This window comes from Convolutriloba macropyga, chromosome 4, assembly GCF_964194025.1.
Source record: "Convolutriloba macropyga chromosome 4, txConMacr16.3, whole genome shotgun sequence".
Lineage (NCBI taxonomy): Eukaryota > Metazoa > Xenacoelomorpha > Acoela > Convolutidae > Convolutriloba > Convolutriloba macropyga.
The window spans coordinates 59833472-59857087 of record NC_134471.1 but is presented as its reverse complement, the minus strand read 5'-3'; the positions used below and the strand labels follow the sequence as shown (position 1 = coordinate 59857087).

The window sequence follows — 23616 nt, the reverse complement described above, 5'->3', positions numbered from 1 at the left end:
ACAGCCTGGAAGGCATTAAGTTCTCTTAGAGCCTTACTACACACTCGTCTCTAAGTATGCGATCCACTGAAACTGTTTAAGAGACTTAAGTTCACGGTACAAAGGGTGGTTTGACATCCGTCAACCCCCCCCCCCCCTCCCACGGAGATCACTCCCTCACCTTCATTCTTCCCTATAGCCACTCAAGAATCTTACCAGCTGAACTGTTTATCTCAAAAGTTAGCTGAGTAAAACTCCAAACATATTTGGCCTTCGACAATATCTGAGCACTTAATGTTGTGACAGCCTCCTGAATTTTAAGCAGAATCTAAGAACGAAACAGCTCATGCAAAAAGAAAATCAAATAGATTGAAGTAACACCTCTCAGATATTAAAAGCGTTGAGAAGAGGAGTAAGTTGCTCTCACGAGTTTGAGCTTTGTACTCGCAGCATAATTTTAAACACGCTTTAAATGGTTTCCGTTCCGATCCATTTAAAAAATACCTTACATTCGACATATCGGTTCTTTAAACCTATATCTAAGTTCTATTTCTATATCTAGAAACACATACGCACAGCCTCAGTGTGATCATTATGTTTAATTTAATAAATAACGTATGATGATTTGTAATTTTTTTAGACACGTATTTAAGTTACGGTTATGCTTTTTTTTTAATTCACGTGTTTCGTCCCCCATAACTTTTTTGCCCGCAGGGGCACCTGCTGTTTTTAAGCTGTACAGTGCTATATAACAACACATAAATTGTAATTGGGGGCATAAAAACAGGGGGGGGGGGGGGGGTGGGTGAAACAATATTTTCCAAATTGCAAATAAGAGTTTGATAAGTTTGTTTGTTTCGATTCCTGATAATTATTGGTTTGCTCATTTTTCTGCCATTTCTTGCAGATGTGCTATGAGTGTCAACTCAAGTGAGAGTTTGAACGCCCAAGCTCTTCATGCTGTCAAGGTCTCTCAAATACAACAGGAATTGCACAATTTGCAAGTTGAGGCCCTGCACATAACCAGACGCCTCCGAGCCGACATCAGTACTCTCTTTCACCATGCTCAATCTGGAATTCAGCAAACTGAGCAAGATTCTGGCTCAGGCATAAATCAAAAATCAGCAAAGGAGCATTTTATAGAGCAACTGAGAGCTAATCAATTGAGCTTGTCCAGGGACTTCTCAGAACTGTCAAAGTATCTGAGTTTGATTACGTCCAGAGCAGCGAGTTTTTCGGGCCAAGTCAATCCGGGTCAACAAGTCCCAAACCTCTTGCTTAGTGGAAAACATGGCGATGATAATCAGCACGCTGTTGTCAAAATAGCAGGTTAATTAATTAATTAATTAATTAATTGCTGCGATAGATTAGTGGAGCTGTTATTGGCCTTCTCTCGAGTTCTTACGAGAGAAAGCAAGTCTTTACCATTGTACCCCCACCCCACGAAGTTATAGGCCCCCATTATGATATAGTTACCGTTATTGGGGGCTATAGGGTGACCACTAAACGGGGGGGGGGGGGGGGGTCACATTGGGCGAGACCCGAGAAAGCGCTTTATTTGGGAGCTGCCTTTTTTATCTGAATCCCGAAATGTGGATCCAAAAATTTTAATTAGTTCAAATTGCTAAACAAAATTGAAAAGCATAGAGAAGAGGTGTTAACGTTTTTGGGCGAGAGAAAAATGGGGTAAAGTTTTTTGCTGAGCGAGCAAAATTGTCGTATTCACGTGCGCATTTCCAAAGCTGAGAGCGAGGTACCAAATGGATTCTTTAGACTAATTTTTAGGCATTTGAGGCTTATGTAGCCGCTTTGATCATCTGAGGAAGTCGAAGGGTTTTTCGCCATGAATTTTATTTTAATGCTGTTTGTGATGGTTTCAAACAAACATCAAGAAAATTAGAAGTTTTCTTTATTAAAGTTTCAAAGAACAAACGAAGAACTTACCTGACGAACTTTGTTGCTATGTCGATAAGTAATAGCCACAAAATCTTATTGACCTATCAATCAGATGTCAGAAGTAAATTCTCTCACCCACAGAAACCCGATTCTAACATCCACTGACCTCCAACTAATGAACTCGATTGTATCTAGGCCGTATATGATTCTCATGAAATAATGATGAAAAAAGAAAATCACCTCTGAGATTCGGAACTATTATCTAGTCATATGTCAATCAAGTAAAATATTTTTAGCTTATCTAAATTTTCTCTGTATATTTTCGCATAGGTAACCACTATAAATACGAGCTAATTTTTGTATATTTTCAGTTCCAAATTTAATTTAAAATTCAACTTATTGAATTCTTTTGACCCGTGTTATCGACCACGACAATGGTGTTCAGACCAGCTACAGACAGACAAATTTTGGATCTACAGAATGCAGAATCAGCTACTGCGTGGATTATGTCTTTTATTGCGAAATGTCGCGCAGAGAAGAAACTGGCACTGTACAGGACCTACAGGTAACCAATATTTCTTAGTATGTGCGGGCAAGATGCAATATTAAACTTAGGAGCCTAATGAGTCCTAGGAATTTGATAAACACTCAGTATAAGGACATCAGATTGGCAATTCAAAATTATATTTCTCTTAATGAGAGAGTAGTAACGGCAGAAAGGGCTAAATTTCTGTCCGTAATACAAGGTGCAGGGGAGTCAGACGACGATTTACTAGCACGTCTTAGAGAAGAAGCAAGCTATTGTGACTTCGATAAACTGAAAACATCGGCTAACCCCGAAGAGGAGTTGGTAAAAATAAAGTTTATCTCAGGTTTGAGGGACCCCGAAGCAAAACTTAGACTACCAAACGGTATTAAGGCAAAACCAGCAATGTCGGTTACTGAAGTGACCGAGAGCTTACAGTTCAGAAGTCATGCAATGGCTTTTGCAAGTTCTTCATCAGGTAATAAGCCCTTTACTGTGAAAGAAGAAGTTGGGTTCAACTTCAAAAAGACCTTTCGAAAACCAAGTGAAAAATTTACAGCTAATAAAAGCAACATGTGCAGTAGGTGTGGAGGTAAGCCACACTCGACTAAACCCTGTTTTAGTACAATAAACAGAATAACTTTTGCGAAGAAAATATTTCTTCAGAGCAAGAATCTCCACCATCGGAGATCTGAATGTTTTATACAAAAGAACAAATCTTTAGCATATCTGCGACATGGGAATATATCTCGATAAATAACTGCAAAGTAAAAATGCAGGTAGACACAGGTGCAGGTAGCATAGTGATATCATCAAAAATATGGACTGAGCTTGGTAAACCTCAGTTGGATGGTAAGATAAGACATCTCGAAGCTTATGATGGTCATCAATTAACGCTTCTAGGATCACTTACTTGTGACGTTGAGTGGAACAGAAGCATGCTCACACAAAAACAACTAGCAGTTATGCTTTCTGATAAAGAATTTGGACTACTTGGTGGAGACTTTCTACCCAAGCACGGTGTGAACAACATCACAGCCGAGCACCTACCTGCTATGAAGGGTTACAAAGCTCATGTGAAGCTGATACCAAGATCACAACCAATGTTCTGTAAAGCCAGAAAAATACCTCTACCTCTTTAAGATGAGGTCAGAGAAGCTGGAGCAGATGGTCAGACAGGGCATCCTTGAACCGGTACAACCAGGAGGAGTCACTAATGCATCTCCAGTGGTGTGGCAGAGACAGAAGAGTGGAGAACTGAGACTTTGCGTGGACTTGAAAGTGCACATCAATGGCAAGGTTATGAATGAGGACTACCCAATACCAGACATGGAAACGATCTTCCATAGCTCAAATGGGGCCTCATACTTTGGCAAAATTGACCTCTCAGATGCCTACTATCAAATTGAACTTGACGATGAGGCAAAAGTTATATGCACAATTTACACATCTCAGGGACTGATCAAGATGTGCCGACTACCTCAGGGATTGAAAAACTCGTCGTCAATCTTCCAGAATTGCACCGAATCAACACTCAAAGGAATCAAAGGTGTTGTGATCTTTCAAGACGATTTATTGGTCTATGGAACTACCAAGGAGCAGTTCGACAGGAGAATGCTTGCAATCAAGAGCGGACTACGTGAGAAAGAGTTAACTATTAATGAGAAAAAATCTAACTGAAAACCAGTCGATAGCGTTAGTTTTTTTGGAATACTCCGTTTCAAAGGAGGGAATAGCACCAGATCCCAAACATGTTGAAAAAATCAAAAAAATGCAAAAGCACTAACTAACAACAAGCAACTCGAATCGTTTGTCGGGCTAGCAAATTTTTACGGTAGAATGATTCCTGATTTCGCAACAAAAATGCTATCCTTATATAACATGAGAAATAGGGATTTCTCATGGGGCAAAATGCAACAAAAAGCCTTTGAAGACATAAAAAATGAATTATGTGCTAACTCACTTGTACAGCCATATAGTTTACAAAAAGAAGCAACAGTTACCACTGACGCCTCTGAAAAAGCCATTGGCGGGGTTCTTTCGCGAGAAGGACATCCAGTTATATATGTATCGGGAAAGTTGAATCCAGCGGACCAAAACTCCTCGAACATAGAGCGGGAAGCACTGGCAATTGGGTTTGTGGTCACAAGACTGAAGCAATTCGTTCTTGGAAGACAATTTACCCTGATGACGGAACACAAACCACTCAAATACCTCTTTGAACCAGACGAGGAGATCCCGAAGACGGCATCGGCTAGAGTCACAAGATCGGCAATAGCTCTAATGGGCTTTGATTATGAGTTGAAGTAAACACCACGAGAGCAGATATCCCATGCAGATGCTTTTAGTAGAATGGATTTTGACACAGACGAATCCGACAACGATCGAGTGTGCTTCGCAATCAATAACATCTACTTCGCTCCGTGATTTGGTGACCCTAGCAGAAATCAAAACTGAACTTGGAAAAAACAGACTCTTCCAGGACATAATGAAACGAATCAAAAGCGGCAATTGGAAACAATGTTCAGAAGCGGAAAAAGGATTCGAACAACAGAAAGATGCACTGACTATACACAATGGAATCATCTTCAGAGGTGTTGTTCCTTTCATTCCACCCAAACTACGACACTTGGTTTTGGCAAAAGCGCATGAGACACATCCTGGGAAGAATGCAACTGAGGCATCGGTCAGATTGATAGCATGATGGCCTGGCATTTCCCAAGACGTTCAAGATTTTGTTACTAAGTGTAAGAAGTTTCAAATGAACAAGCCTAGCCTGGGACAAACAGTCTCTACGTGGCCAGAAGCCGACGTTTGGGAAGGGCTCCACATGGACTGGGGTTATGTTAAGGACCAAGGCAATATCTTAGTAATTGTTGACGCGGGTTCTGGCTGGATAGAAGCCTTCCCCGCAGGAAATAGAACATCAGAAACAGTTAAAGTTTATCTTAGTCAAATCTTTGCAAGATTCGGAATACCAAAAACTTTAGTATCTGATAATGGACCTGAATTTTTAAGTGTTGACCTTAGTGGTCTGAATCACTGGGAATTATGAGAATGGAGTCATCCGTCTATCATCCAAGAGCTAATGGACTAGCTGAAGGAGCAGTTCAGACAGTGAAGCGGGCACTTCAAGCATGGAGTCCCAATCTTAATGTGTCATTTGGAGCATTCCCGCAAAGGGCACTGATGACAATTCGCTACACTTCAAAGACGAGGAGCAAAACTCCTGTCGAACTCCTGCTGGGACTACCAGCAATAGCACATTTCGACTTGTTGAACCCATTCTATTCAAGGCCAACGAAAAGAGAGACAGTTCCTGCTGCCTTCATCATCAGGAAGGGCTTGAACACATCTTTCATACACCCTGAAAACTCAACACGGACTATTGTAGTGAGCGACAACCAAATTGCAAGACTAGACGAGGACAATTTGAAAACTGAAACCACCAGTGTAGGAGGCCATATCTCAATCAGAACCACAACTTCAGAACACAGATGTGGGACCCTCACATCAGGAGGAAGCGTCTGCAGCCACATCAGCTGCAGAGCACAAACAACCTGAACGACCAGAGTCTTCTCGAACATCAACAAGAAACAGAAAACAACCCGACAGATTTGGAGAACCTATACCCACAAACTTGCTTAAAAACGGAGGGAGGGTGTGATGGTTTCAAACAAACATCAAGAAAATTAGAAGTTTTCTTTCTTAAAGTTTCAAAGAACAAACGAAGAAATTGCCTGACGAACTTTGTTGCTATGTCGATAAGTAATGGCCACAAAACTAAACTCAATTCTAATTTTGTTTGGCGCTATCAATATCTTATTGACCTATCAATCAGATGTCAGAAGTAAATTCTCTCACCCACCACACAGAAACCCGATTCTAACATCCACTGACCTCCAACTAATGAACTCGATTTTAACTATTGTAACAGGATTCGGAACTATGATCTATTCACATGTCAATCAAGTAAAATATTTTTTAGCTAATCTAAATTTTCTCTATGTTTTCGCATAGATAACTACTATAAATACGAGCCAATTTTTGGATATTTTCAGTTCCAAATTTAATTTAAAATTCAACTTATTGAATTCTTTTCACCCGTGTTATCGACCACGACACTGTTGTGACTTCGATGCGTTTTAATAACTTTTCTGCAAAGTTGTACAGTTCGTGTGCTCAAGAGGGATTGAGTGGAAAGATTTTTTCTTTCTGATTGTTTTTGTTAAAGCAGGATTCACTTTTGTCAATTTTTGGTATAGCTGCTACTCTGGTCAGGCTTAATTGCTGATGTCAGATTTGTGAAAAGTTGATAATTGTAATTTTAAATTGCTCCGATCGAGAAACAAGGTTTTTTAAACTCAAGAGAGTTTTGTCGAGCTATTTTTTTTTGACAAAAAAACTGTAGAATTATACATCATAGAAATCTGAGGTGTTACCAGATAGCTTTTGCTCCAGAATATGGTTCAACCGTTATTCAGGCTACTTTTCTCCAAATTTCCATGTTTGACTCAAGTCCGACCACTAAGATCATGCCAACTGGTGATCAAAAATTTCAAGATACACTTATTCTATCATCTCTCCTTAAGCTTGAATATCATTCACATTTTAAGCTGGTATAGCATAAGGAAGTCAAAACGAAAATAGTCCTTTCTAACACCACGTGATGTTCCATCTTCGGGTCTAGCCCAACAGTTATTATAGAAGGATTAATTGTTTCAATTCCATCTTTAATTATGTAATGCAAAATTTAAGTTATCTAACTTTATGCCCGTTGTTCACTGTAACATGCTTTCAGGGACATCCTCTCCAACAGTTTTCAACAAATACCAACAGATGCTCAATTCGGCCATAGCGTGGGAGAAGTTGGAGTCCAATGCATCATCCATTTACGAATCACTTCATAATGGCAGAGCACTGTTTAAGAGGAGAGAGGGAGCAAAGTTGCAGTACATTGACCCTGTCAATATTGAGTCAAAACTGAAAGACCACACTAAAAAGTAGGAGCCGGATGTTTCGTTCAGAAACGATGGCAATGGAATTAATTCATCTTATAGGGTTCATTTAATACCATTTTGCTTTGATAAAAAATGTGTTGCGGATTGATTTTGCAGCTTTTAAAAAGTAGTATGTTCCGTTTAGTAGATTGGGCGGTATTTTATTTAGTTTTGCTCATATCTGACGACGTTAAAAAGTAAGCTGGGTCCCTAGTGCACGTTTTTGTTGGAACGATTTTTTAATTGCTCTCTCAGAGCTTAAAAACAGCTGAACTTATTTGGCGGCAGTTTATTGCTAAAAGTTAAATGGAAATTGCACCAAAATTGATTTCAAATTTCAATTTAAATCTTGCGGTGGTCAAAAATTTGCTCGAATGAAATCATTTGAAGTCATATAGGTAATGTCCCCAATGCAGAAGGATTTTGAAAATTAACTCCAGTTCGCCGATCATTTGAGAGCAATTTTTCTGACATTGGTTTCATCTGTCTTCTAATAGACGCGTCATCTTACCAACTAGTTATTTTTCATTCCTCTCCAACGAAGATTATAGAAATTATGTTAGTACTGCGGTCTTTTTTCATGCGATTTTGCGTCTAACACTTTCGACTTCAAGTCCTCAAAACGGCATTAACATTTAACGCGCGGAGGGCATTAAGTTCTCTAAGAACCTTTTGGCTTACTAGACTCTATGTATGCGATTCACTGAAACTGTCTTGGAGACCTTGCGGCGGTCACTCCAGCCGCTTCAATTAGGCTAGAGCCAGCCTCTCTAAACCGTAGGTAGCTACTGAGACAGCCAACCGCTTGCCAGTTGTTTGAGATCAGTTCGCCCGAAGTTAGTCGGTTATATTTGTCTTTTTTTACTTCGTCAAACGAAAGTTTGTTTTGCTCTACCCATTTTTGCCGCTCTTCAACATTGTTTTTGCTGGTTCTCCGCAAAATTTTTGGTTATAATTAATGTGAATTTATTTAACATAATATGATATGTTTGGATATTTTTAACATCATATTTCGACGAAAATGGAGCTCAGACTTAGTCCAGTCTTTTTTGCGTTTTTTGCCTGGTATGTTTTGCTCAAAATCGAAAGCTGACGTTACCGTAAGAATGTTGAAAGTTTGCACATTAGATTTTACTGTTCTTTGGTTTTTAATTTGGGGCCTCGCTCTTTATTTTTTTGCTCTCTATTCTGGTTACTACCATTGGATCACTTGTGGAGAAGACGAAAACCTTTTTTGCGCTAAATTCTAACATTCTGCTGATGATGAATTTGTGTTCCTGACGTCATTTGTCGCATGCTGCATTGGTTTTTGGTCAATGGGTTGTTAAATTTTTTAGAGCTCTTCTAAAATCTTATTTGAGAATGCGAAATCTTAAATTAAATCAGGGCTAACCAGCTGGATAATCATAAAGCGTTGTTTCTTGAAGATCCTTAGTGTTTGATGTTCTGCTTAAGAATTGGATAGAAGTTGGACAAAATTAGCTATTCACTTGACCACGTTGTTTTCCGCTCAAAAAATTGTTTTAACATGAATTTCCTACTTCAACTCAATGTGAAAAGTGTTGTTTATTTTTCGAGAATTCTAGAGAAAGACAACAACCTGACTTTTATTGACCTCACTGGCATATTTGTCTGTCCTATTTTGAGAATACATTAAGTTTTAATCTGAGAAGCATGATCTACCCTTCATAATCACTTATTCATATCACCACTTGATTTGGTAACCAAGATTGTAGATGAGCGCCGTGGGAACATAATATGCAAACACACATAACGGAGCCTCTTTGTTGTCTTTGTTTTTTTTTAACTTTTTGTTTGGATTTGGAACACATCATTTGGTGATGTTGAAGAATTAATTTTAATTTCACTCAAACAAAGTTTGAAGCAATTGTATTAGACAGGTTGCTCTTTTTTATGCATTTTTTTGCCAAGACTTCTGTCAGACCGCTCGTGTCTTTTCATCTTGAGAAACTGGGTAAACTGACAAATTCTGATGGTAAGCAAACTACAGATAACCACCCCTCCTACCCAACCTCCCCCCTCCCCCCCCCCCAAAAAAAAAAAAAAAACTATCACTCCCCCACATACCACCCCCTACCTAACTCAAAACTATTTATCTTCCCTACCTACGCCACAGCACCCCCACTAGCCGCCCATTTTTCAATGACTTTGAGCTGTGAAAATGGGATAATCATTTAACGCCCTGAGGGCAATAAATTTCCTTAGAAGCCCTAAACTAGCTTTCGTCTTTCAAGTGCGTAGTGAGCTCAGGTTGCGGTGAAGGCCTAAGTCCATAATGAAAAGGTCAACTTTTGAAAATTTTGAGTCCAAATTTTTGGGAGTTTCTTCTTGTTCTCCATTTTTTAACTTTTTTGTCGGATGGTTCTTATTTTGACGATTGTCACAGTTCATAATCCTAAATGCAAAATATCTGCAGTTTCATGTTTTTGAAAGTTTTTGTCAGTTTCTTGACTGTTAGGCGCCACTGGAGATTTGTTAACTTATGCGTGGCCAGATTGCTGTAAGTCTGCAAGTTTTTAAGTTGAATGTTTTTAAGTTTGCTGAAATTTTTTTTATTATTTCCATTTTTTTCTGAGCTCAAGTTGTTTGTCAGTAAACCATTTTTCTAGGTATTCACACTTCTATTTTTTTCTTCAGCTTTGTTTACAGGACACTGATGCCAAGAATTTCTAACGATTTTTTAGTTTATTACTTTTTAATAGCCGCCCTCATCTTCTCAGCCGGCTATTATAGCGCTCCTATTTTTTTTTACCTCGTCGAATAAAAAAATGTTTCACTTTACCTCATTTTGCCGCTTTTTCAACATTTTGCGTGATATCTTTTTGACTTCTCTAGGCTAGTTTCTCTCTTCTCTCATTCTGCTAAAAGTGATTTTGAACATCAGTTGCTCAGCAAAGCAATTCAAAATGAACAGAGTCAGAATAAAAAATTGAAGTCAGAAATAGAAACGGGATAAACCCATAAAGCCCAATTTTAGATGCCCGCTGTTTGAACGTCGTTCCTATAAGTCTTAGTTACCATCTCTTATACTTATTGGTATTGATAGTAGCCCCTGTAGCCTCTCTCTGAGAAACGAAGTATGTTCAACTACGAAATGCCATCAAAATAAATCGGACTTAAAAAATGTTTTTGTATAAAATTTTTTTTTTCAATATCTTCTATTCTTTCAATCCCAATCATGCTTATTGGAATCAACGGCGGCTATTTTCCGGCAATCTGCCGGGTATGTTTTTAAATTGAGGTAATTTTCAAAACAGTTTGTTCTGCCTGTCCCTGCTTGCCTGTTATATGTCAGCAGGTTTTCAGGCCAAGCTTTCGTTGTTGCTTTCTTCCACTTTTGAACTCTTAATCCCAAAATTTTCTGCAATGCTATTGTTTTTATAGCTGCGAAGCTGTAAGCTGAGCGTAGCTATATTGCGGTGCTCTTGGTTTTTTTTTTGTTTCGTCGTCTGACGCTCTTTTTTCGTTTTACATTTGTTCACACAGCAAAGCTGAAAAAGTCAAATTTTCTGAATGACTTCTTCCTCTCACTAACGGCATTTGCGCGCGTGACGTCATTTCTCACTCGCTTTAGCAAAAGTTTTTAGGTTATTTGCGTGATTAGATTTTGATCATACGTGACTTACCTCACTCAATAAAATGACATTTGCACTTTAAAACTTAAGTTTAATTTGAATTTGTTTAAGGTCAAAGGAACTCCTATGTGCAGTAAACTTCCCTAATAAGAGGCGTCTGTGGAATGAATTTTAACAAGCTTTATTAATTTATCGCTGAATGTTTTTTAGCTTAGTTTTTTGAGCTGCGTCGATTTTTTTTTCAATTTAGATCTGTATCTGTTTCTATCTCTATTATATGGCACGCAGGTCTATTCTTTCGCAGCTATTCCGGCAATCTGCCGGCTATGTTCTTACAATTTAATAAAATTATATTTGTTTCGCTCGTAATGTTCAATTGGCCTGCTGTTGAGGACGAGGAGTATTTAGTTTTTCTTTCAATTCTTTCTATTTTATTTCAGGTTTTGTTTTGCTATGTCTTTAGTTCGTTGTTTTTATCGTTGGATCGCATTTTTGGTTTTACATAAGTCACAACTTTCATGTTTGATTTCCGAACTTACTGTTTGTCACTTAGTGTTTCAACTAAATGGAATTTAAAATCCATCCAAAAAAGTTACGCGGATACGTTCAAGTTAAAGTGAAATCAAAAGAAACGAGATAAACCAATAAAGCCCGAGCTGTGAATGTTTCAAAGTTAATGTTTTAAGTTGTCACAGTTACTAAGAGTATACTGCTAGCTGGTATTCGTATTAAGCATATTCTCCAATTTAGAGTTGATATCACTATATTTCTCAATTCTATATTTATCTTATCAACGTCGGTCAGTCGGGCTTCAACGGCGGCTAATCTCCGGCATTTTGTCGGCCATGTTTTTGGATTGTTTCAGGGCTTTTGAAAGCCATGCTGTTTATATTTTCTTTCTGTTTGATCGAGTTTGTACTTATTCTGATATCTGAATCGTTTCACTATGTTTTAGTTATGACGAGAATGGAGTGTCTTTTATCATCAAAGCATTTGTGGAACACAGAATCATTCAAGTGCGATTGGAGAAGATATGCAGTATATACCTATTTGTAAAGGACTGGCAGATTGAAAAAGTATGTATAGATATATACGCTCATGTTTGTTTATAAATATAAATATTATTTTTTAGAAAGACAAAACTAAAATGTGCTGCAATTTCATGCCATGGTTACGCAAGGCTGTTACCTTTTTCCAATTTTTTGAATGGAATCAAAAGGATTACAGACATCTCTTGAAATCTGCAGATTTTACCGGAATTTTCTAGTTTTTACAGACATTTATTTTTTGTCGATCATGTTATAAGATCAACTGCATTGGACTGTGTGAAATTGAGGATGATACAGACTACGATTCAGACAGGATCCACAAACCATCCAAGTTTAAACTGTACCAACAGATGGCTCTATTTATTCACTCCTTCTACTTCTCAGCACTAAGACTGGGCTACCCTCCAGTCAATGATGATGCTATTTTTAAGTGCCTCAGGATGCTCAGGTAATTTTTACCAAACATTTTCCTTTCAACTGAAGAATGCCGCACATCTGCAATAGGCATGTTTAAGCTTAACTTTGATTTATAACTGGGCACTAACTTTCTAATCTATTGAATTTTTAGATCTTGATTAGTATTCCATTCCTCGTTTACAAAGCATATTAAATGTGCAATGCTTGAACAGCATTACAGGTTTAATCAGCAAAAATTTGTTCACGCTCTCAGCATTAGCTTCATCTCTTCGTCTGTCTTGATTGGATTTTTCTGGATCTTGTTATATTTACTTTTATTTTGAGTCCCTGCTCGTTGGGAGAAACAAAATCAAAGCTTCAGTGGGCACTTAGTCGAGTAGCATTTGAATTTACACGTTTCTTAATTGATCTCGAACGAAGTTAGAAACAGATATTGTACACTTTAAGATAAAATTTAACCCTCAAACCGGAATTTTCTTGGTAAATTGTCCGTTTTCCAAGGTATCTTTAAGGCATTTTGTGACGGTGACAAATCATCAGAAGTTTAAGAGATACAAACCGAGAAAAACTGATAATATAGCAAACGGATAACATCAGATAAAATTTTGCAATTCTCTGTAAGCAGCAGTAAATTGAGTTGGAGTAAATCAAGTTGAACAGATTTCCCGTAGGACTCAGCATACTGCTGGTTGTAGAAAATGAGCGATTTGAAAACTAGCAAACTCTAGCAATCTGGATTTTCTCCGCAGGACGATATTTTTTGCAAATTAAGAGCAATTAAAGCCATCACTTTTCTGTCGATTCAAAAACAATCAGAGTACTGACATTACTCAAATACTAACAATTTATCATGTGAAACTGCAATTTTAGCGTATACTTTTGTCAACGAATGTCAAATGTCTTATTGCAAACTTTTCCCTTGACTAAGTTTAATTTTTTGCCACTTTGCTATGTTATTCACAATTTTATACTGCCGAGATTTGTACTATAAGTTATTTAAAAAAACATTTTGGGTTGTTCAATTTATCATTTAGTCAAGTTAACTGTAATAAAACTTTCTGAAGCCCCTTAGTGAACTTACTGCCTCATCGCTGACAAGCCCACCTCAATAGCAGGCTATAACAAAATGGAGCTAGCTGATGTGGTTCGAGGGCAATGGGTCCGACGTTAGTGGGTTGTGTTCAATTTAAGATGGTGTTGAAATGCCTGGTAGAACTTTTTTGTTGCGCTTTTAGGGAGAATATTTGTTATTGAGCTGAGCAATGTTTTGAGGTGCTAGGGGCAACTTATCACTCCAAAGTTATTACTCCATAACTTATTACTATATAACTTCATTACTCTCAAGCCTTTAGATACTGCTGTGCAAGTAACCAGAACCCATAGTCGATAAATGAGATAGATGAACAACGCATTATAAAATTAGGACTTCAAATCGCTCAAAAACAGTCGATGTAGTTGTTAATTTGACCTAAATTGCCATAAAAAGTGCGACCGATTTTGAGTATGTTCGTTTATGTTATAAAATAGTGAAAAATATGCTTTTCTGTTTTGTCAAAAATCTGCTTTTCAAAAATTTGGCAAAAAGAAAAGCCGCAAGTTCATTGGACTATTGACTTTTGGTACATGGAGAAATACAACTTTGTGAAAACTAGTTAGGAAAGACGATGAGTGAGATGACCTAATTTTTTTGCTCATTTTAAATCATTGAAGTGCTCGATAACATTTTTCAGGTACTACAAAGACTTCTTGACAGATAGCTGTTTCAAGTGTGGGAGGATCACTCTACATGGACTGCCTCCATTCTGCATTGACTTTGGAATGATGGAAACAGATAGAGCCAACTTGTCATCCTCATCCGATACTAGAATTTGCAGATACCACGTCGAGTGCTTCCCTCACAACCTGTAAAAGAAAATGTATTTGAGTTGTTGGACATTCAGTTACTGTAAAATTTGAGAAAATCGAATTGAAACTTATCAAATGTTTGATGATCTCAATATTGATTGAAGAATTGTTTATGCAACGTTTGCTTATTGATGTTCAGTTTACGTCCCGAATTTTTATTATTTAAAGCTTTAACTTTCCACAGCAGAGGTTAAATAAAAGTATACCGAAAGGAGTCCTGTTACTTTTTTAAATCAGCCGAATGACGATGTTCAATACTGGATTTTTGTAAAATTATTCACAAAGGGGAAATGTTACCGGTTTTCACAATATACCGTTTATACTTAATAGTCTATTGATTTGCTTCGAAATGACAGCTGGAAAGAACTTTCACGGCAATTATCTTCCCCTCATTAATAGCCGCGTCCTCAATTCTAGGCGGCTATTATAGCGCTCCTAAATTTTTTTTTTACAATTCAAAGAATTTGAATTGTATTGGGGCGATGTCTTTTTTTTAAGATCTGTTCACACATTTTCATGATTTTTGAAGTCAAATTGGAGTAGTGATTTTTGTCACGCTGAAACAGGAAGTGGAGCGAAAAAGCGAGTGGTTTTGTGGCGTAAAATTTTTTCGCTCTAAATTTAAAGTGGTGTGAGAAAACGGTTTTTGAACAAAAATTCGCTTTCTCGCTAGTGGTTTTTTGTTCACATGCGGCATTTTCACTTTGATTTTTACTGTTTTTTCAATTTTTTTTGGATAGGATTTTTTTCTTAATGGTTTTCCCAATCCATTCATAGTCCGTTCTAGGTCTAGTTTTCTGTTTAGTCAATGAAAATTCTTTGAATTGTACGTCAGAACTTGTCCTGCTATGTTTTTTTACTTCGTCTAACAGATTTTTGTTTCGTCTTACCGTGACTTCTTGGAAGTGACTTTTTCAATGACTTACCTCACTCAAAAAAATAACTTCTGAGCTCACTTATGAAACTCTAAATTTTATGAACATTTACTTATTAAAGGTCAATAGTGTGCATCTAAGTAGTGCCAAACATATATGCCCTAATTCTTGATTATTAGAGTCTTGAGTTTTTGATTTCGAATATTAATTTTGGGATCTTTTCCGTTTGTGCCCCCCACTCCAGTACGTCATGCGCCCCCAATTACAGAGCACGTGCCATTACTTAGTAAATAATTATGTAAATAATATTGCACGTGCATCAGGAGGGTGCAATTAATATGCGCCCACTAAGCTGAGGGGGCACAAACGGAAAGGATCCTAATTTTGAAAAACCCTATCAAGGCTTTCTCCTTATAGAGCTTATGTGTGTCATAAAAATGACAGTCCGAAGCTAACCCAAAATGTCTACTGGTCTATTAAAGGACTGGTGGTCGATATGTCGGTTTTATTTCTATAGTTGTTTCAATTCATGTAACGCCACAAGCGTCTATCGCGGCTATTTTCCGGCAATCTGCCGGCTATGTTTATTCATTCTATCCTGAATTAGTTGGAAACATGAGGCTAACTATAGAAATTTAGAAACTACTGGGTCTTTGCGTTCGAGGCGTTTATTGGTCTCGTGGTTCTTTTAATAATTGATTATAAAGGATTTTGATGGTATTGGAGCGCTGATTTTTTTAAATAGCTGTGAGCTGAGCTTAGCTATATTGCGGTGATTGTGGTTTATCTGTTTGTTACGTCGTCTGACGCTCATTTTTCGTTTTACATTTTCACGACGAACAGTTCACCAGAGTGGTTTTGATGACATTTGTTATGCTCATTAGCGTAGATTTTCTAGATAAATTTATCATAAATGAATTACCTCATTCTCTAAATGACAGTTTTAAATGTCAGTTTAAATTATTGTCTATCGTTTGAAGGCCAATAAAGGACAACTTGAAGAGGGCTGGTAAAATCAGGCCTTTTGGACCAAAAATTTGAAAGGAATCGAACTTCTACAAACGAAACGAATAATGAATTTTCAAAATTATTTGGGATAGTATAGACAAATACCTCACTTTAGTTTAATACCTGTTGCTATCTATATTGTACGCCACTATCTCTGCAATCTGTGCGCTATGGTCTTAAGATCTTTTGGAACCTTTTTGTTCCGACCCCTCTTGAGGGGGGAGGAACTATAAACTTAAATGGGTTTTTTTTGTTCAGTGAATTTTGGCCGATCGATATATTCATCGTAGAGAGTTGAGACTGGTATTATTAGAAAGCTTGTCCTGCGTAGAATACGGAATTAACAAGATTTTTTTTTATTTTCATTTTTTACGGGGGGATATCGAGATTAAAACTTTTGAGAAAATAGAGTGAATTCCGTTGATTTTATTCACATTTTTCGGATTTTTTGAGTAAAAATCGCCAATTTTGCTAAAATTTCTTAACATTTTTCAGGAAAGTGTCGTTTCTTTTATTTTTAAAGACAGCAACTTTTGCCGGCTATTTTATTTTAAATTTTTTTGTCAAAAATTCTGGCTAAAGAATTCATAAAATTCTGACTTTTTGTCAACTTTGATTAAATTTGCAGGAAGCGCACACCCAAAACAACACTAACACAATCTTTGTAAACTTAAAAGGTGCCTATTTCTATTTTAGATTCCATTGAGAGTGCCGTTTAATTAAAATTTTGCCGGTTTTTGCTAACTTTACTCGTTAATTACCAAAAACGGAGTAAAATCGTTTTTCATTTTGTTTTGATTTTTTAACAAACTAATTATCTATATTAATAGCATTCGAAAAATTAAGTGTTCATAATGGATGAACAGCATTAGCAGGGCTAGTTTTGGACCAATATTGGACTGTTACAATGCATAAATAATTCTGATTGTAATCAGTCGGTCTTTTTTTATTAAAAAATTCGTCTTTTTAATATTAATTAAATAACAAAACATTTCAAATCAAAGCTCACTAGTGACAGGTCCAGTTGGATTCCTTATTAGCTCCAAATTAATATTTCTAGTTTATTGTTTGAAAGCTTATGGTTGTTTTGACTTTTGAAAATATTTGAGTTTTAGATAAAAAAAATGGCTTATTGAACTTTGCCTCCATTTTTCTCTTAATTTGGTCACCTTGTAGCTTAGTGTCAGCAATGAAAGAATGCTTCTTCTTTCTACTGATTTCAAATTTAGTCTTTATTGCGGTTTTGCGCCTTAATTTTTGGTTTTCTGGCTTTGACACTACTAGATTTCACAATTTTTTTTTAAATTTTTAGGTAATTGCCCATTTTTCATGTTTTTTGGTTTTTTTTCACGTTATCACGTCATTGACAGTTTATATATCACATTATTGGCGTCCAAAAAAGGCACAGTTGATAATATTAAAATCCTTAAAGATATAGATTATTGTTTTTTACGGCTTCGTCACTACTTGAAGAATTTCAATGATTTTTTGAAATTTTGTCTTGAACTTGTCGACTTTATTGAAATTTCATGTACAATGACCCGGTTGCATTGGCTTTTCATGGAAGAATCTGTGAGCCAATTTTCTGATATTAGAAGATAGCTGATGGCTTTCATGACTTTGAAAAAAATTGTTTTGCAAAATTAAAAAAAACATTAACTTCGCAATTTTGTTCCTTTTGTCTGTTTCTTACCTAGTCGCGTTAATTACAGGACAAATATGACATTATTATTTTTGTCAAGGGAAGGTGTCAAAAGGGATTGGTGTCACAAAATTTAATGTTTTCTAAGAATTCGTTCTGACTTTACTGTCTTCGACACTGGTTTTCTACAAAAAAAGTTAATTTTTGATTTTTGTCATATTTGACGTTCTTTTTGTAGAAGCACGACATATTCTGGATAATTGCAGTCTCAAGCGCTAACTTGAATAAACGAATCTATTTATTTATTTCTTTTTGTAATTAATGGCTTTCATGTCTTTGGAAATAATTTTTTTTTTGAAAAAACAAATATTACATAATTTTGCCTTTTTTCTTTTTTGGCTGCTTGTTACCTAGTTTCATTAATTAGAGGTCACATAATACATTATCGGTATATGAAGATATTTGGAGGGCCAAAGTTTGGCTTTAAGGCTTCGAAAGCCTTTTCTGGCAAGTTTTTATTGATTTTTTGTTTGTCGTCTATTTGTTGTTCTTTTTGTAACGGCATAAAAAAACTGAATACTGATAGTTCGTAGTTCCCTTCTATAGAAGCATTGGTAATTGTGAACCTATGGGTCATTTTAGTTGATTTCTAATGGTTTTCATTACTTTGAAATTGATTGTTTTTTTAAAAAAATAAGCGAATTTTTCAACTTTATTTTTTTGTTCTTTATGTCTAATTGTTACCAAGCCTTAATATGGAATGATCCCATTTAATTTCTGGTGAATTACAAGTTGTTTTGTTTAGTTAGTTTCAGTTTTGTCTAAAGCTATTTTGACTTTGTTATTATGTTTTTTAAACGAACATAAAGTTTTTGATGTAATTAATGTTTGGTGTTGTTGTTTGATTTTGTTGTTTGATTTTGTTGTTCGTTTTGATTCGCTTTCTTAATATTGGCATATCTCGTCGATTTTAATGCGTCATTTTTTACGTCACTGAGGTTTTTTGCTTTGGCGGCTATCTTTTCGTTCATACACCAAATTTTTTCGAAAAAAACTTGAATTTTTGGGTTTTCTATCTGTTCCTCATTTGGTAGACAATTATGCCAAAATTGTGGATGAGAGGGGTCGGAACCTTATGTGCAATCGCAAATTACCTAGCCTCCTTGTTGACTTTTTATTGTTGGAATTCGAGTCTGATTTTAGTCACGCAGTAGTAGTAAAGGGAGCTAAAAAGCAAGTAGGGTTTTGGAACTTGAGAACTTTTTCATTCAGCTTCTAAAGTCGAGTGAAAAATTGGTGTTTGAATACATTTTTGGACGCCATGAAAGGCAATACACGTTTTCTAATGGAGCTCAGTTGCATTTTCAGAATCTCTCATGGTTTTTTGTCTGATATATATAAAATGCTTCTTACGACTTCGGATGTCTTTTCTTTGAAAAAGTTCATTTTTGTCTCCCGTTTTTTGTCTTCAAATTCAATCAGTTTTGTGACAAGACAGGTCCTATTGGATTTAATGAGACCATTGCAACTATTTAATGTTTTCAGTTTTTAGCTAAACTTTTCCATATGTCTGATCAACAAAACGACGGAATGTGTTAAGCAGTTGTTTTAACCAGGTTTGCTAAATATCACACTGCAGGTGAACTGTTTTTCCCTTTACTCTGAACGACCCTCTAAAATCAATGTTTTCAGGTAAATAAAGATTTCAATGAATTGAGTTGAGTAATCCCTACTCTTATACGAGGTTACAAAAAATTAATCAGTGTAAAAACGCTCAATAGTTTGTTCAAGCAGACATATGAGACGAAAATCTTAGTCCCGCCGGGAGAAAGTTAGTTTCACTTCTCAATGTATTCAAAATTGAAAACATGGTCTTCTCCGAGTTTAATAGCTTCCCGATCTGATGTTGATAACAGCTCTTTGCAATGAAGATTAACGCTGCATAAATCGACATTATTTTGAAGGTTAAAGAATAAGTTAAGGAAAAAAAGTTTTTCTTTTGGAGCAAATGATTGAATAAATGGAGCAAATAGAATGAGAATATGGATCAAATCATAAAACAATCTTGAGAACCTTACTAATGAATATTATTTAAGTAAAAATAAATAATTATTACAACAAACTTATTATTATAATGTTTTCCACAAAAAAACAAACTTTGGCGAAAGTTTTCTGTAGAAAAACGTGGCGGAAAAGTATACTAGTCATCAATTACATAATGACTTACTATGTAATAAAACGTGTTCCATTACTGACAATGCATAACAGAAATGGGTCGTCAGTAACGGAAAATTAACGATTATGACTAGTATACTTTTCCGCCACGTTTTCCCACAGAAAACTTTCACCAAAGTTTTTTTTTTGTAATTTTTGGGCGAAGAGTTAATTTTTTTGAAGTTATTTTTCTTAAATAATATTAACGTTCTCAAGATTGTTTTATAATTTGTTCCCTTTGTTCAATCTATTTGCTCCATTTGTTCTAAAAGAAAAAAAATAGTTTTCCTTAACTTACTCTTTGATCTTCAAAAATTTGCCAATTTGTGCATGCATTCTTGGAAGATTTTACTCTATAAAACCTACTTATCATAAAAGATTTCCAATAAAAATATGGTGTCTTGAAACTCACTGACGATATATAATTAATGGCGTGCATTTTAGCGACAAAATTGGAATTGAAATTTTGTGGGTTGATTTGTGCTGACAATTGAAGAACTGATATGAGCTACCAAGGAGCAGTTCGACAAGAGAATGCTTGCAGTCAAGAGTCGACTACGTGAGAAACACTTTACTATTAATGAGAAAAAATCTAACTCAAAACCAGTCGATAGCGTTAGCTTTTTGGGATACTCCATTTCAAAGGAGGGAATAGCACCAGATCCCAAACATGTTGAAAAAATAAAAAATGCAAAAACACCAACTAACAATAAACAACTCGAATCGTTTGTTGGGCTAGCTAATTTTTACGGAAGAATGATTCCTGATTTTGCAACAAAAATGCTACCCTTAAATAACATGAGAAATAGCGATTTCTCATGGGGCAAAATGCAACAAAAAGCCTTTGAAGACATAAAAAATGAATTATGTGCTAACCCACTAGTACAGCCATATAGTCTACAAAAAGAAGCAACAGTTACTACTGACGCCTCTGAAAAAACCATTGGCGGGGTTCTTTCGCAAGAAGGACATCCAATCATTTATGTATCGAGAAAATTGACTCCAGCGGAGCAAAACTACTCGAACATAGAGCGGGAAGCACTGGCAATTGTCTTTGTGGTCACAAGATTGAAGCAATTCCTTCTTGGAAGACGATTTACCCTACAGACTGACCACAAACCACTCAAATATCTCTTTGCACCAGACGAGGAGATCCCGAAGACAGCATCAGCGAGAATCACAAGATGGGCAATAGCTCTAATGGGCTTCGACTATGAGTTGAAATACACACCAGGGGAGCAGATACCCCATGCAGATGCTTTGAGCAGAATGGATTTTGACGAAGACGAATCCAATAACGATCGAGTGTGCTTCGCAATCAATAATATCTACTTCGCTCAGAGTGATTTGGTGACCCAAGCAGAAATCAAAACTGAACTTGGAACAAACAGACTCTTCCAGGACACAATGAAACGAATCAAAAGCGGCAATTGGAAACAATGTTCAGACGCGGAAAAAGGATTCGAACAACAGAAATATGCACTTACTTTACATAATGGAATCATCTTCAGAGGTGTTGTTCCTTTCATTCCACCCAAACTACGACACTTGGTTTTGGCAAAAGCGCATGAGACACATCCCGGAAAGAATGCAACTGAGGCATCAGTCAGAATGATAGCTTGGTGGCCTGGCATTACCCAAGACGTTCAACACTTTGTTAGTAAATGTAAGAATTGTCAATTGAACAGGCCTAGCCTGGGAAAAACAGTCTCTACGTGGCCAGAAGCCGACGTTTGGGAACGGCTCCACATGGACTGGGGTTATGTTAAGGACCAAGGCAATATATTAGTAATTGTTGACGCGGGTTCTGGTTGGATAGAAGCCTTCCCCGCGGGAAATAGAACATCAGAAACAGTTAAAATATATCTTAGTCAAATCTTTGCAAGTTCGTCATCAGGTAATAAGCCTTTTACGGTGAAAGAAGAAGTTGGGTTCAACTTCAAAAAGACCTTTCGAAAACCAAATGAAAAAATAACGGCTAATAGAAACAGCAACATGTGCACTAGGTGTGGAGGTAAGCCACACTCTAGTAGACCTTGTCCAGCGCTAAGTAAGAAATGCAACACCTGTGAAAAGGTGGGACACTTCTCAAAAATGTGTAGAAGCAAACCCCAACCAAATTCAGGTAAGTACAATAAACAGAATAACTTTTGCGAAGAAAATGTTTCTTCAGAGCAAGCATCTCCAGCATCGGAGATGGGAATGTTTTATACTAAAGAACAAATCTTTAGCATGTCTGTGACATACGAATACATCTCAATAAATAACTGCAAAGTAAAAATGCAGGTAGACACAGGTGCAGATAGCACAGTGATATCATCAAAAATATGGACTGAGCTTGGTAAACCTCAGTTGGATGGTAAGATAAGACATCTTGAAGCTTAGGTTGGTCATCAATTAACGCTTCTGGGATCACTTACTTGTGACGTTGAGTGGAACGGAAGCAGGCTCGCTCAAAAACAACTTGCAGTTGTGCAGTCTGATAGAGAATTTGGACTACTTGGTAGAGACCTTCTACCCAAGCACGGCGTGAACAACATAACAGCCGAGCACCTACCTGCTGTGAAGGGTTACAAAGCTCATGTGAAGTTGATACCAGGAACACAGCCAATGTTCTGCAAAGCCAGAAAAATACCTCTGCCTCTTAAAGACAAGGTCACAGAGAAGCTGGAACAAATGGTCAGACAAGGCATCCTTGAACCGGTACAGCCAGGAGGAGTCACTAATGCATCTCCAGTGGTATGGCAGAGAAAGAAGAGTGGAGAACTGAGACTTTGCGTGGACTTGAAAGTGAACATCAATGGAAAGGTCATGGATGAGGACTACCCAATACCAGACATGGAGACGATCTTCCATAACCTACATGGGGCCTCATACTTTGGCAAAATTGACCTCTCAGATGCCTACTATCAAATTGAACTTGACGAAGAAGCAAAAGATATATGCACAATCAACACATCTCAGGGACTGTTCAAGATGTGCCGACTACCTCAGGGATTGAAAAACTCTTCTTCAATCTTCCAGAATTGCATAGAATCAACACTCAAAGGAATCAAAGGTGTTGTGATCTTTCAAGACAAAATATTGGTGTATGGAACTACCAAGGAGCAGTTCGACAAGAGAATGCTTGCAGTCAAGAGTCGACTACGTGAGAAACACTTTACTATTAATGAGAAAAAATCTAACGCAAAACCAGTCGATAGCGTTAGCTTTTTGGGATACTCCATTTCAAAGGAGGGAATAGCACCAGATCCCAAACATGTTGAAAAAATAAAAAATGCAAAAGCACCAACTAACAATAAACAACTCGAATCGTTTGTTGGGCTAGCTAATTTTTACGGAAGAATGATTCCTGATTTTGCAACAAAAATGCTACCCTTAAATAACATGAGAAATAGCGATTTCTCATGGGGCAAAATGCAACAAAAAGCCTTTGAAGACATAAAAAATGAATTATGTGCTAACCCACTAGTACAGCCATATAGTCTACAAAAAGAAGCAACAGTTAC

The 23616-nt window shown here is 36.8% G+C and overlaps 2 protein-coding genes across 2 annotated transcripts in view; both read left to right on the top strand.

Annotated features, from left to right (window-relative positions):
• The window catches only part of LOC142337795 (UDP-N-acetylglucosamine--dolichyl-phosphate N-acetylglucosaminephosphotransferase-like), a 246605-nt gene that overhangs the window by 46885 nt on the left and 176104 nt on the right, over window positions 1–23616 (top strand). The window lies entirely within an intron of this gene.
• On the top strand, window positions 865–14542 carry LOC142337794 (uncharacterized). Its single transcript, XM_075387313.1, has 5 exons — window positions 865–1308; window positions 7203–7404; window positions 11953–12073; window positions 12304–12494; window positions 14194–14542. The coding sequence occupies exons 1-5, from the start codon at window positions 894–896 to the stop codon at window positions 14369–14371; spliced, it is 1107 nt and encodes a 368-aa protein (XP_075243428.1). The 5' UTR covers window positions 865–893; the 3' UTR covers window positions 14372–14542.